Below are 15,147 nucleotides of genomic sequence, written 5' to 3' on the forward strand. Positions count from 1 at the left end.
CCGGGTGTGGTGGCTCACTGCCTGTAATGCTAGCACTTTGGGAGGCGGAGGCAGGAGGATTGCTTGAACTTAAGAATTCAAGACCAGCCTGGGCAACACAGTGAGACCCCCGTCTCTAATAATAAATTTTAAAAGAAAAATAAGCCGGGCGCGGTGGCTCAAGCCTGTAATCCCAGCACTTTGGGAGGCCGAGACGGGTGGATCACAAGGTCAGAAGATCGAGACCATCCTGGCTAATACGGTGAAACCCCGTCTCTACTAAAAAATACAAAAAAACTAGCCGGGCGACGAGGCGGGTGCCTGTAGTCCCAGCTACTCGGGAGGCTGAGGCAGGAGAATGGCGTGAACCCGGGAGGCGGAGCTTGCAGTGAGCTGAGATCCGGCCACTGCACTCCAGCCTGGGCGGCAGAGCAAGACTCCGTCTCAAAAAAAAAAAGAAAAATAAATGCTGGCCGGGCTTGGTGGTTCACATCAGCAATCTCAAGATCCTGGGAGGCCAAGGTTGGAGGATCACTTGGGGCCAGAAATTCAATGTTATAGTAAGCTGTGATTGTACCACTGCACTCCAGCCTAGGCAACAGAGTAAGACCTTATCTCTGAAAGAAATGTTTCAAATGCTAACTGTGGTGGATGTGTTTTTGTCTGCCATGTGGTCCTTGGTCATGGTGTTTGGTACCCTAGATGGCCACATGGCCTGCCTTAGGCCAGTCACAGGTCTAAACTGTAGTTCAGATTCAGTTGGTGTTCTCTGAAATTAATCACTGGGAGAGAGTAAAGTTATTTTACTAATGGGGTTGCTAAAAGAGAAGGGAATCGGTCTCAGCTGCTGGGGGAGCCCGCTGCAGACAGAAGAAAACCAAGCAGAGACAAACAGCTGGGAGCTGGAGAGATGACATTAACTGAGACTCTGGCCTCCAGTTCATGCTTTGCCATCCCAGTTCAATGAACCAACAAATCCCTCTTTGGTTTAAGTCCGTTTTATTTAGATTTCTGGCACTTGCCACAAAAAAAAGCCTGGTTAGGAAGTATTTGAATTTCTGATTATTATGATTCCCATTTTATTGAATTCCTGCAAGATAAAGGCTCTCTGCTTGAGGGACTGGGGAATAAGTGCCATACAGCCCAGTGATTAAGAGCTCAGACCAGTCTGGGCACGGTGGCTCATGCCTGTAATCCCAGCACTTTGGGAGGCCGCAGTGGGTGGATCACCTGAGGTTAGGAGTTTGAGACCAGCCTGGCCAAAATGATGAAACCCCGTTTCTACTAAAATTACAAAAAATTGGCCAGGCATGGTGGCGAGTGCCTGTAATCCCAGCTACTCAGGAGTCTGAGGCAGGAGAATCGCTTGAACCTGGGAGGCGGAGATTGCAGTGAGCCAAATCACCCATTGCACTCCAGTCTGCAACAAGAGTAAGACTCCATCTCAAAAAGAAAAAAAAAGGCTCAGACCAGGTAAGCAGAACTGTTTCAGGATCCTGGCTCCGCCTCCATTTGCCTGTAAACATGTAGGCAGTTACATTTAACCTCTCCGTAAAATGAAAATACTAGCACCTACCTCATAAGACAGTGGAAGGACCTTAGAACAATGCCTGGTAGATAGAAAGCACTCAATAAAGGTTGGGTGCTGAATTCACATATAGCCATGAAAGTTCACAGGTGGAGCACCCAATAGAATAGGAGGGTCAAGGAAAGGTTTTTGGAGAAGGGAATTGAGACCTGAGGGAGATGCACATTCCTTGGATAGCAAGTTCAGGAGTATGTAAGGAGAGGAATACACAGCTGGGAGCGGTGGCTCATGCTTATAATCCCAGCACTTTGCGAGTCCGAGGCAGGAGGATTAGCTGAGCTCAGGAGTTCAAGACCACCCTGGCCAACATGGTGAAACCCCGTCTCTATTAAAAACATAAAAATTAGCCGGGCATGTGGCTCCTGTAGTCCCAACTACTCAGGAGGCTGAGGTGGGAGAATTGCTTGAACTTGGGAGGCGGGGGTTGCAGTGAGCTGAGATCACACCACTGCTCTCCAGCCTGGCTGACAAACGCAAAACTCAAAACTGTCTCAAAAAAAAAAAAGAAGAAGAATTCAGGATGGGGAAGTCACATAGACATCAGGTCATGATAGGCTGGAAGGCCATACTAAAGATACTTGGGTTAGCCTGGGTAACAAAGTGAGACCCCATCTCTACAAAAAATAAAATAACTAGGGGCTGAGGGGGAGGATCTCTTGCGCCTAGGAGTTCAAGGCCTCGGTGAGCTATGATTGTGCCCCTGCACTTCAGCCTGTGTGATAGGGAGATTCAGTTTCTTAAAAAAAAAAAAAAAAAATGTGGACTTTTATCTTGAGGCAAGAGCAAGCTAATGAAGCCTTAAGCAGAGCAGTGACATGATCAGATTTGTTTTTATGTATTTTTTGAGATGGAGTTTCACTCTTGTTGCCTAGGCTGGAGTGCAATGGTGCAATCTCGGTTCACCGCAACCTCTGGCTCCTGGGTTCAAGTGATTCTCCTGCCTCAGCCTCCCAAGTAGCTGGGATTACAGGCATGCGCTACCACGCCCGGCAAATTTTGTATTTTTAGTAGAGACGGGGTTTCTCCATGTTGGTCAGGCTGGTCTCAAACTCCCAACCTCAGGTGATCCACCCACTTTGGCCTCCCAAAGTTCTGGGATTACAGGCATGAGCCACCACGCCCAGCCTATGTTATTTTTTAAGACAGAGTCTCACTCTGTCACCCAGGCTGGAGTGTTGTGGTGCAATCTTGGCTCACCGCAACCTCCGCCTCTTGGGTTCCAGCAATTCTCCTGCCTCAGCCTCCCAAGTAGCTAAGATTACAGGCATGTGTCTGGCTAATTTTTATATTTTTAGTAGAGAAGAGGTTTTTTCATGTTGGCCAGGCTGGTCTCAAACTCCTGACCTCAAGTGATCCGCTTGCCTCGGCCTCCCAAAGTGCTAGGATTACAGGTGTGAGCCATGGCACCCGGCCTCTGTATAAAAATATACATATTTTAAAATATGTATATAATTCAAAAAAAAAAAGATATTCAGGTAGAACCAATAACAGGTAGATGGCATCGGAGTTAAGAGCCTTGCTCCTGTGCACACCACATAGTGCACGGCGATACTACCTAGGTTATTATCTGGGTGCGATGCGTACTTCACCTCCCTAAGCCTTAGTTTTCCAACTGTAAAGTGGAGATAACAACATCTGCCTCTAGGGATGTTATGTGAGTGAATGAGACAATGTCCATAAGGCACAGTACACAGTAGGCACTCAGTAAATAGTAATGTTTACCAAACCCCAGCACTGATCCTGGCTGGAAATAAAAACAGAAAAACATGAATAGGACAAAAGAGGAAGAAGAGAAAAAGACAGATGGAGAGAAAGAACTAAAGCAATGAGCAAGGTGACAATAGAGGCTGGGCGTGGTGGCTCATGCCTATAATCCCAACATTTTGGGAGGCCAAGGTGAGAGGATTCTTTGAGCTCAGAAGTTTGAGACCAGCCTGGGTAACATAGTGAGACCACATCTCTGCTAAAAATAACAAAAACTAGTGGGGGGTCACCCATTTGTAGTCCCAGCTACTCAGGAGGCTGAGACAGGAGGATCACTTGAGCCCAGGAGGTCAAGGCTGCAGTGAGCTGTGATCACCTACTGCATTCCAGCCTGGGCAACAGAGCAAGACCCTGTCTCATTTAAAAAACAAAACAGGGCTAGGCAAGTTGGCTTATGCCTGTAATCCCAGCACTTTGGGAGGCCAAGGAGGGCAGACCACGAGGTCAGGAGATCAAGACCATCCTGGCTAACACGGTGAAACTCCGACTCTGCTAAAAATACAAAAAAAATTAGCCGGGCGTGGTGGCGGATGCCTGTAGTCCCGGTTACTTGGGAGGCTGAGGCAGGAGAATGGCGTGAACCTGGGAGGTGAAGCTTGCAGTGAGCCGAGATCGTGCCACTGCACTCCAGCCTGGGCAACAGAGCGAGACTCCATCTCAAAAACAGAAGGAAGGCCAGGCATGGTGGCTCATGTCTGTAATCCCAGCACTTTGGGAGGCTGAGGCAGGCGGATCACCTGAGATCAGGAGTTCAAGACCAGCCTGGCCAACATGGCAAAACCTGGTCTCTACTAAAAATACAAAAATTAGCCAGGCATGGTGGTGGGCGCCTGTAATCCGAGCTACTCGAGAGGCTAAGGCAGGAGAATCGCTTGAACCCAGGAGGCGGAGGTTGCAGTGAACCAAGATTGTGCCACTGCACCCCAGCCTGGGTGACAAGAGCAGAACTCTCCTTAGACAAAAAAAAAAAAAAATGCTTGCTATGTGCCAAGCACTGCTATAAGCACTTTGCACACACTAACGTCTTCTCACAACCCTGTGTGTACTATCATTATCCCCATTTTACAGGTGAGAAAACTGAGGCACAGAGTGGTTTAGTTTGTCACAGGCAGTGAGCAGTCACACTCAGGCATTCTGTCTCTAAAGCTAAACTACCCCCTATACTTAATTAGCTGTGATCTGATACCTGTTGTATACAAATCACTATGGCAGCAAATAGCCAGTGAGGGGAGGGTTCAAGGGAAGAGATGGTATCTGAGCTGCGTCTTGTAGGTTGAAGAATCTGCCAGCTTATAAGAAGGACAAGGGCATTCCAGGGAGGGCAAACAACATGTGCAAAGTACCAAGGGCTTGAAAATGTACTCCAGGTCCGTATCAGGAATAAATTGCCCAGTGTGGCTGTGGAAAGAAAGAGAGGGAGGGAGGGAAGGAATTTGGATCTCATTCTAGAAGCAGTGAGGAGCACCGAACTACTTTCAATAGGGCAGTGGCCAGGTCAGATATTTTAGCTTGCTGGTGCTGATGGCCCTCTGTAGAGTGCACTGGCTGAGACCGGGTGGAGGCAGAGATCTGGGGTCAAATGACGAGATCAGAATTTCCTTAGTGGGTGCCTCCACCCTCCCCTACCACCACCAGTACAAAGCGAGGATTAAGCACTTGGAAGAAAAGAGGAAGTAAAAGGTCAAGCAGAAACAATGCTACCTGGCACGGATGGGCACCTACTCCCCCTCTCCCCAGCTAGGGAGCCTGCAGAAGGTGGCAGCTATGACAGCATCTAAGATGCCAACATTCCAGAAAAGAAGGACGGTGGGGAAGTGAGGGAGCTTCCCAGCTTCCCAGGGTTCTAGCCTCTCCCACCCCCTCACCCTACCTGCAGTCCCGGGACCCCTCCGCAGTCTGCCGGCTCACCCTGACTCAGCTGCAAGCCCCTGCAGCCTCCTGGAGCCATCACTGCCCGTCCGTCAAGCTGCGCACACCCAGCACCAGCTGTCGGGAGCCAGCCTTGAACCTGCAGGCCCCGCCTCGAGCTCCGGGGCCCAGCTGCCTTCCGCATCCCGCTGCTCCCACATCCCGCAGCTCCGACAGCCCTTCCCGGGATCCCTGAGGGTGCTCCGGGTGGTGCCAGCCGGGATGGCGCTCTGGACCGCAACCCTTGAGACCCACTGTTCCCAGCTTTCCCCCCATTCAGGCCACGAGTTTTGGAACATTTGCTTTTATTCCTTCCAGACAAAGACCCACAAGGGGCCGTGCCTCCCTGGTGGGGACCCGGCAGGGCAGAGTCTCCCACACCCTAGGGACACGCGATCTTGGTGGAGGCGACTGACCACTCCTTACTGCACGCCCTCCATCATCTTCAGGAACTCTGCGGGAAAGGAGAGAGGGTCAGGGGTCCCACTGGGGACGCAGAGGCCAGGCCAGGGCTCCAGCCACACAGAAGGGATGACTTTTTTTTTGGTTTTGTTGAGACAGAGTCTCGCTCTGTCGCCAAGGTCACCAAGGTCTGTCGCCCAGGCTAGAGTGCAGTGGCACAATCATAGCTCATTGCAGCCTCGATCTCCTGGGCTCAAGCAATCCTCCCACCTCAGCCCCTGGAGCAACTGGGACCACAGGCACATACCACCATGCCCGCCTTTTTATTTTATTTTTTGTAAAGACAGGGTCTCACTATGTTGCCCAGGCTGGTCTCGAACTCCTGGCCTCAAGCAATCCTCCCACCTCATCCTCCCAAAGTTCCAGGATTTTACAGTCCTGAGCCACCACGCCCCCCTGCCTGGTCATTAATTGATAAACTGCACAGAGTCGTGGAGTGCTTCTATACCCGCCCCCAGGAGACTAGGGGAACTTTTGAAGTTATGCCCAGCCCAGCCCACAAGGCCAAGGACACTGCACGGGAGCCAGGCACCAGTGCTCGCCATCCTCTGTGGCTCCCGCCCACTCTTCCCAAGCTCCCGTGGCCCTCCCTCACCGTCGAAGTCAATGCGGCCGTCATTGTTCTTGTCGCCATCTTTCATCAGAGATTCGATCTCCTCGTCCGTCACGTGCTCCCCAGAGGCCCTGAAAATCTCAGCCAGCTCCTCCGGGTCGATGTAGCCATCTGCATTCCTACAAGTCCAAGGGTCAGGGCAGGGCTCAGGGCCAGGGCGAGCTGCCCTGGCCACCACACTGACGCCCCGCTTCCGCACCCCCAACCCGGGGAACCCTCCAGCGCTGCCAGCAGGCTCTGACTGCTCAGCCCAACCCTTGGCTCCCAGGCCCCCAGCGCACTTGTCAAAGATGCGGAAGCACTCGGCCAGCTCCTCCTCGCTCTTCCCCTTCGCGTCCTCTTTCATCTGGCGCACCATCATGACCAAGAACTCCTCGAAGTCGATGGTGCCGCTGCCTGCGGGGAGCAGGTGGTGGACTGAGCCTGAGCCCAGCCGCTGACGCCTTTCCCCACCATCCCCTGCCTCCGAGGGACACCCGCTCACCGTCCTCATCCACCTCCTCGATGATGGCGTCCAGCTCCTCCTTGGTGGGTGTCTGGCCCAGCATCCTCATCACCGTGCCCAACTCCTTGACGCTGATGTCCCCACCACCATCAGCATCAAACATGTCAAAGGCAGCCTTGAACTCTGCACGGGAGGGCGGAGGGCAGAGGGCAGAGGTGAGGCCAGCTGGACTGTCAGCCTCACATCTACGCCCCCAACCCTGCCCAGAGGCCAACATGTCCCCAGCATACATCCACCCAGCCCCCAGCCTGCTGCGCCTCACTCACCAGCGATCATCTCCTCGCTGAGGTAGGACCTGGCCTCAGCCTGCTGGTCCGTCTGCAGGAGACACAGAGAAAGTCTAAGCTGAAGAGACAGCCCCAGGGCAGTTGCTCACCTCAACCCCATTCTTCCCAACCCTCACTCTCTCAGCGCTTCTTGGTCCTCCAAAAGAACAACTTCAAACTTGCCACATACTTGTGTGCCCACACAGCACCCAATCACAGTTTTGTTTTGTCTTGCTCTGTCACACAGGCTAGAGTGCAGTAGTGTGATCATAGCTCACTGCAGCCTCAACCTCCTAGGCTCAAGCAGTCGTCCCGCCTCAGCCTCCTGAGTAGCTGGGACTATAGTGTACACCATGCCTGACTAATTTTTTAAAGTTTTTGTAGAGACAGAGTCCTACTATATTACACAGGCTTGTTTTGAACTTCTGGGCTCGAGTGATCCTCCCACCTCGGCCTCCCAAAGTGCTAGGACTACAGGCTTGAGTCACTGTGCCCAGCTTCTGACCCTAGTTTTTGTTTTTGTTTGTTTTTTGTGTTTGTTTTTTGTTTTTGTGACAGAGTCTCACCCTGTCGCCCAGGCTGGAGTACAATGGCGTGATCTCGGCTTACTGCAACCTCCACCTCCTGGGTTCAAGCGATTCTCCTCCCTCAGCCTCCCAAGTAGCTGGGATTACAGGCATGTGCCAACACGCCCAGCTAATTTTTGTATTTTTAATAGAGACAGGGGTTTCACCATGTTGGCCAGGTTGGTCTTGAACTCCTGACTTCAGGTGATCCACCCACCTTGGCTTCCCAAAGTGTTGGGATTACAGGTGTGAGCCACCATGCCTGGCCTGACCCCAGTTTTTTGTTTGTTTGTTTTGTTTTGTTTTTGAAAGTTTTGCTCTTGTTGCCCAGGCTGCAGTGCAATGGCACAATCTCAGCTCACCACAACTGCAACCCCCGCCTCCCAGGTTCAAGCGGTGCTTCTCCCTCAGCCTCCCAAGTAGCTGGGATTACAGGCATGCACAACAATGCCCAGCTACTTTTGTATTTTTAGTAGAGATGAGGTTTCTCCATGTTGGTCAGGCTGGTCTTAAACTCCCGACCTTAAGTGATCTGCCCACCTCGGCTTCCCAAAGTGATGGGATTACAGGCTGAGCCACCACACGTGGCCTGTGACCCCAGTTTTGAGAAAAAGAGAGACAACAAATTAAGCCCAAGGCCTTCTCACTTGTCAATTGAAGGCCAAGTCAGGAACCCCCCAGTGACCTTAGGCAAGTCACTTAGCATGCATTCATCTTTTCTCTGTAGCTTTTCAGGGATGAGATATCAGGGGTGTGAAAGGGTTTTGTAAAGGCTAGCACCATTCCAGCACTATTTTCCAGTTTTCTGTAGCTCCTAGTGGTGCCCTGTACTTTAATAGTTGCTCAACAAAATGTTTGTTCTCAAATAAATAATAATGCAACACAAAGTTATTGAGTACTTGCTGCATGTCAGGCCACAGGTCAGGCACTAGGACCACCAAGAAGAGACAGAGGACACATCATCCCGCCCCCCCTCAGACAACTGGCAGAGTCGGAGACTGTAAGCTTCCTTCTTAGGATTTAGTCATTGGAGAAAAGGCCCCTCATGTTGGGCCGAATGTGATGGAGGCCTTGACATGAAAGTGAGATATCTGCGGGTGTTTCCAGGTCATATCCAAGCCAGGCCATCTGGGTCAGAGGCTTTGGATTGAGGCTGGCAGTGAGGACAGGGTGAGGCTTCCAAGGAGCTCTTCAGCCGGCTGGCTGCCGGCCCTCCTCCTTCTCCCCCTCCTTCCTCTCCTCCTCTTTCCCTGTGCCAGGAGGGCAGGCTATTTTTAGTCAGGCATGGGCAACAGCAGCTGGCCTCCGGGATCTAGTTACTCCTTGAAGTGAAGTGGGCAGGGGGATCTCAGACGAAAACAACAGCTCCAAGTCAGAACCCCTCTCTAGGAGAGCCGAGTCTCTCTAACTCTGGTCTGTCATCTTCTGCCCCTTCCCATCATCCTCAGGGCTCCCAGAGCCCTGCATCTGAGCAGGCCCCACACCCTGCCGACCTCCTGTCTTCTGGAGGAGGCTTTCTTCTCTCCATGACGATAGGAGGGTTTGGCCAGGCTTCTGGCTCACCCATGCCACTGGCCTGCTGGGTGACTCACTCTGACCCCTCAGAGTCCCCACTGTGTGAAGGAAACAAGCTAAGAGCTCTTCACAGGTCTACGAATGACACTGCTGGAAGTTTCCAAAGGTGAGTAGGCAGTCAGCAAGCCTTGAGGCTCAATCCCTGGAATATCCCAGCTCTCCCCTTTCAAGAAAAGTCAAAGGCCTTCCTCTAAGACACCTGGGTTCCAGGAACCTCCATGCTCCAACCTCAAACATCCCAGTTACTGCCCCACAGAGCACTCAGGTCTGGCCTGAAAGAGGTCCACAGTGCTCCCGCAAGTAAAGGCACAAAGTCCCCTCTTGTCCTTACCATGGTTGCTGGTGACCGGGACTCCTCTGCTGCAGGTTGCCTCCTTTGCACTCCGCCACCCAAAGATGCCCTGGCCTGCTCTAGCCCCCGGGATTTGTAGGGGCACCCTCCCCTCCCACCTCCCTGGTCCCCAGCACTGGAGACCCTGCCCAATCAGATCCTGGGGTCGGCGAGCCCCACCCCTCCCACAGTCTGAACCCATTACCTAATTTAGCCAAGGGCCCTTGCAGAGAAATTTAAGCCTCCAAGCAGGTGGCAGGCCTTGACGTCCTAGATTCTTGTGAGGAAGTCCCGCCCTGTTCCACCGCCTTGGAGTCCCCCCGACCGAGGAAGCACACTGGCTCCAAGATGGTAAGGACGATCAGAGTAGTAAAGAGTGAGGCAGCATGGTAGCATGGGGAGAGTACAAGCCTTGAAGTCCAAAACCCAAGATCCAAGGCCAGCCTCTGCGAGCTGTGTGACCTTGGGCAGGGAGCAGTGTCTCTCTGAGTCATTTCTTCATCTGTGGGAATGGGCCTGTCTGTGGGGTCTCCCTCACAGAGAGAACATGGTAAATGGGAACCCGGGTATAAGTCACTTAGCTTGTGCCGGGTACACAGTGTTGATGCTTGGCAAGAGGAATGTCCTGTCTTTGAACCATGGTAAGGGGCAGGGGATAGAAGGAGGGGAAAGTGACAGCTAGGCCACTGTTTACTGAACCCCCACAATGTGCCACACACTGTGTGCTAAGCATTTTAACATGATCTCATCTAGTGCTCCTCCTATGAGATAGCAACTATTATTATCTCCATTTGACTGCAGAGATTTGTAAATCATAAAGGTCTATACTCACTCTGTCACCAAGGCTGATGTGCAGTGGTACTACTATAGCTCACTGCAGCCTCGATCTCCTGGGCTCAAGTGATCCTCCCACCTCAGCCTCCCAAGTAGCTGGGACTAGCAGTGCACTACCACCCCTGGCTTTTTTGTTTTTCCTTTTTTGTACTGTTTGTAGAGATGTGGTTTCACCATGTTGCCCAGGCTGGTCTCGAACTCCTAGGCTCAAGGAATCCTTGAATCCTTGGCCTCCCGAAGTGCTAGAATTACAGTCATGAGGCACCATGCCCACCCATGTTGATGATTCTTATTATTAATCCCGACTGGAGGGAAGTTGGGACAGACAGTCCTTGGGGGACCTGTCTAGATGGAAAAATGTATGGAGGGATGGAGGAGAGGAGAATGTGCATACGGAGGAGAAATAATCATTGAAAGTAAAGATCCTTCTCTCAAAGTTACCTTCTCCATGGAAAGGGTGTTTGGATTCACTTTTTTTGGGGTAAAGAGTAGGCAAGGGAAGGTTATTTAAGTGGTAAAGGGGCAGCTGGCCCCTTCCTAGAGCTCAGTGAAGAAATCTGGTCATCTGGGGAGTAAAGGGGTGGGCAAAGCAAGTCCAGTGGGAACCACCCTGAGAATCCACAAGGTAAAGGCTGGGCACTGGGGAGTAGGCAAGACTTGTGGACAGTGACTACGTCGACAGAAAGAGCACCAAGACAACCGATAGCAGGCTCTGGGGCCAGGAAATGGGGGATGGACACCAAGGAATGCAGATGGACAGTGGCAACTGGGCTGCCCCCTTCCCCTATATATAGACATTCCCAAGGAAAGCTCAGCAGGGCTGGGCCAAGCTAAATAAGGCCTACCCCAGGCAGGCAGAGTGCCAAAGCGTGAGACCCATGGGATTCCAATTTAGCTTCTGTTTTTTTTTTTTTTTTTTTTTTGAGACGGAATTTTGCTTTTGTTGCAATGGTGCGAACTCCGCTCACTACAACCTCCGCCTCCTGGGTTCAAGCGATTCTCCTGCCTCAGCCTCCCGAGTAGCTGGAATTACAGGCATGAGCCACCATGCCCAGCTAATTTTGTATTTTTAATAGAGACAGGGTTTCTCCATGTTGGTCAAGCTGGTCTCAAACTCCTGACCTCAGGTGATCCACCCACCTTGGCCTCCCAAAATACTGGGATTACAGGTGTGAGCCACCACACCTGGCCAATTTTTGTATTTTTCATAGAGACAAGGTTTCATCGGCCGGGTGTGGTGGCTCACACCTGTAATTCCACCACTTTGGGAGGCCGAGGCAGGCGGATCACGAGGTCAAGAGATTGAGACCATCCTGGCTAAAATGGGGAAACCCCGTCTCTACTAAAAATACAAAAAAATTAGCTGGGCATGGTGGTGGGCGCCTGTAGTCCCAGCTACTCGGGAGGCTGAGGCAGGAGAATGGCGTGAACCCGGGAGGCGGAGCTTGCAGTGAGCCGAGATTGAGCCACTGCACACCAGCCTGGGCAACAGAGAGGGACTCTGTCTCAAAAAAAAAAAAAAAAAGGTTTCATCATGTTGACCAGGCTGGTCTTGAACTCCTGCCCTCAGCCTCCTAAAGTGCTGGCATTACAGGTGTGAGCCACCAAGCCCAGCCTTTGGGATCTTGTTTATTCAGGGGAATAGGTAAGTCCCAAATTGCTTATGTGGCCAAGCAAGTTCCCAATGGCACTTCTAATCTCCCTCCTCCTCCCCTCAACATCGTGTTGCTGTCTGCTCTGATCAGACTTTAAAATACTGCTCTAGGCTGGGCATGGTGGCTCATGCCTGTAATCCCAGCATTTTGGGAGGTCCAGGCTGGTGGATCACGAGGTCAGGAGTTTGAGACCATCCTGGCCAGCACGGTGAAACCCTGTCTGTACTAAAAATACAAAAAATTGCTGCCAGGCGTGGTGGTGGGCACCTGTAGTCCCAGCTACTCAGGAGGCTGAGGCAGAAGAATCACTTGAACTTAGCAGGTGAAGGTTGCAGTGAGCCACTGCAGTCATGCCACTGCACTCCAGCCTGGGTGACAGAGGGAGACTGCATCTCAAAAAAAAAAAGACTGCTCTAAACACCACCTTTTATGAACCTTCAGGCCTTTGCACATGCTGTTTTTTTTCTGCCAGAAACTCCCATCTTTCCTCTCTTCATCTGTCTACTTCCCCTATCATCTTTCTCAGCTCTAACATGACTTCCTTGGGGATCCTTCCTCCCCCTATGTCCAGGCCAGGGAGTCCAAGGTGATCTCCAGTAGTTTCCTCAATCACAGCACTGAGCACACCTTATGATCAAAACCCATTCTGTGTTCTACAGATCATCACATTTCCCAGTGCTTAGCACTTGCCACGTAGCAGGAGTTCAACAGATACTATATTCTACATAAGAACAACTGAACTGGATGGTATTTAGTTCAATATAAGGGGGAACTTCCTAATAGTCATAGTTGAACAATAATGGGAACAGGCAGCCTCAGGAGGTAATGAGCTCCCTGTCACTGAGTATACCCAAGCAGGAGATAGATGACCATGTCTCGGGGAGGCTGTAAGGAGAGATCCATACAGAGTTTAAAAATGGGGACAGTGGCTCACACTTTTAATCCTAGCACTTTGGGAGGCTGAGGCAGGTGGATTTCTTGAGCCCAGGAGTTCGATACCAGCCTGGGCAACATGGCGAGACCCTGTTTCCAATAAAAAAAATTAAAAGAAAACAAAGAATGATGGATGGTGGCTCATGCTTGTAATCCAGCACTTTGGGAGGCAGAGGTAGGAGGATCTCTTCAGGCCAGGAGTTCAAGATCAGCCTTGGCAACATGCAAGCCCACCTTTACAAAGAATAAAATATTAGCCAGGCATGGTGGCACATATCTGTAGTCCCAGATACTTGGGAGGCTGAGGTGGGAGAATCACTTGAGCCCAGGAGTTTGAGGCTGCAGTCAGCTATGATCGCACCACTGCACTCCAGTCTCACAACAGAGTGAGACTCTGTCTCTGAAAGAGGCCAGGTGCAGTGGCTCACATCTGTAATCCCAGCACTTTGGGAGGCCGAGGCAGGCGGATCATTTGCGGTCCAGGAGTTCGAGACCAGCCTGGCCAACATGGTGAAACCCCATCTCTACTAAAAAATACAAAAATTAGCTGGGTGTGGTGGCACACACCTGTAATTCCAGCTACTCAGGAGGCTGAGGCAGGAAAATCGCTTGAACTCAGGAGAAGGAGGTTGCAGTGAGCCGAGAGTGTGCCACTGGACTCCAGCCTGGGTGACAGAGTGAGACTCTGTCTCAAAAAAATAAATAAATACATAAAAGTAAGTTAAAAAGGAAGAAGAAAGAAGCAGAAGGAGGAAGAAGGAAGCAAAAAGAAGAAGAAATAATAATAGTGGAGAATGCGCAATCTTGAGATCTGCTAGTTCTGACTGTTTGTATGACCTAGCATAAGCCTTTCCCCTCACTAAGCCTCAGGCTACCTATCTGTAAAACGGAGGTGATAGGCCAGATTTCTGAGGGGCCCTCCAGCTTTAACAACCCATGGTTTCGTGAAGACCAGCTTTGTGCCCAGACATGTAAGGCATATACCAAAGGACAAATTATTTTTTTAACCAATGGTTGGTGAATGATTGAGTGTTGAATCAATAAATGAAGTATGTCTTTTTTGTCCCAATATCTTGCCCATAAGCCGAATGAAGAGTAATTCGAGGTTTGAAATTGTGCAAACTGGCCAAGCACAGTGGCTCATGCCTGTAATCCCAGCACTTTGGGAGGCAGAGGCGGGAGGATCACTTGAGGCCAGGTGTTCGAGACTAGCCTGGCCAATATGGTGAAACCCCATCTCTACTAAAAATACAAAAATTAGCCAGGCGTGGTGGCGCATGCTTGTAGTCCCAGCTACTCAGGAGGCTGAGGCAGGAGAATTGCTTGAACCTGGGAGGCAGAGCTTACAGTGAGCCGAGACCGCATCACTGTATTCCAGCCTGGGCGACAGAGCAAGACTCTGTCTCCCTCCCTAAAAAATAAATAAATAAATAAATAAAATTGCACAAACTTAGGCTTAAAATCCATCCCAGGCCCTCGCTGTGTGTGGTGGCTCACTCCTGTAATCCCAGCAGTTTGGCAGTCTGAGGCGGCGGGCGGATCACGAAGTCAAGAGATCAAGATCATCCTGGCCAACACGGTGAAACTCCATCTCTACTAAAAATACAAAATTAGCCAGGCATGGTGGTGGATGCCTGTAGTCCCAGCTACTTGGGAGGCTGAGGCAGGAGAATCGCTTGAACCCAGGAGGTGGAGGTTGCAGTGAGCCGAGATTGCGCCACTGCACTCCAGCCTGGGCAACAAGATCAAAAACTCCTAAAAAAAAAAAAAAATTCCCAGCCCCTCTATTTCCCAGATGTGGATCTTTGGGAAGTCACTTTACCTCAGTTTCTTCATCTTGAAAATGGACCATTAATGTCCAGTTACAGCCTCTTCCCCAGGACGCTGTGAGGGAGGGATGTGACAGTCAAGTGCCTAGAGCGGGATGTAGAAAGTGGATCCTCAGAAAATAAGAACCCTAGCCTTTCTGCTCACATGGGAAGGCAGGGAGCTGAAATACATTCTGCTTATTCTAAGGCATTTCCCCCTACCCCTCTGTCCTGTGCCACTCAGAAAGGGCAGGAGCTACTTCGGAGAGATTTTGATTTTATTTGTTGTATTGTATAACTATCAAAATCTGCCCTAACAACTGATATCTAGGCTTTGTGACAGGAAGCCACAATAACTTT

General features: G+C 50.9%; 1 protein-coding gene across 2 annotated transcripts; it reads right to left on the reverse strand.

Annotated features, from left to right (window-relative positions):
• Positions 1–5,532: 5,532 nt before the first annotated feature.
• Positions 5,533–14,839, reverse strand: TNNC2 (troponin C2, fast skeletal type). 2 transcript variants are annotated; one of them, XM_023197065.2, is made up of 6 exons: positions 9,558–9,741; positions 7,086–7,137; positions 6,799–6,942; positions 6,596–6,710; positions 6,297–6,433; positions 5,533–5,693 (listed from the first exon to the last, which is right to left on the reverse strand). In XM_023197065.2, the coding sequence occupies exons 1-6, from the start codon at positions 9,558–9,560 to the stop codon at positions 5,662–5,664; spliced, it is 483 nt and encodes a 160-aa protein (XP_023052833.1). In that variant the 5' UTR covers positions 9,561–9,741; the 3' UTR covers positions 5,533–5,661. The 2 variants fall into 2 exon arrangements, with proteins under 2 accessions (XP_023052833.1, XP_023052832.1); XM_023197064.1 differs by lacking the exon at positions 9,558–9,741 and adding an exon at positions 14,802–14,839 and having other exon boundaries at positions 5,612–5,693.
• Positions 14,840–15,147: the final 308 nt, after the last annotated feature.

This window comes from Piliocolobus tephrosceles, chromosome 20, assembly GCF_002776525.5.
Source record: "Piliocolobus tephrosceles isolate RC106 chromosome 20, ASM277652v3, whole genome shotgun sequence".
NCBI classification, from domain to species: domain Eukaryota; kingdom Metazoa; phylum Chordata; class Mammalia; order Primates; family Cercopithecidae; genus Piliocolobus; species Piliocolobus tephrosceles.

What these genes read in the sequence shown, in the direction of transcription:
- TNNC2 (XM_023197064.1), bottom strand. Translation starts at nt 14,831, where the DNA reads ATGGTCCATTTTCAAGATGAAGAAACTGAG. An exon ending in TGCTTCCGCATCTTTGACAA is followed by an intron (nt 6,434 to 6,595) that starts GTGCGCTGGGGG and finishes TTGGACTTGTAG; the next exon opens with GAATGCAGATGGCTACATCG. An exon ending in CGGCCGCATTGACTTCGACG is followed by an intron (nt 5,694 to 6,296) that starts GTGAGGGAGGGC and finishes CCTTTCCCGCAG; the next exon opens with AGTTCCTGAAGATGATGGAG.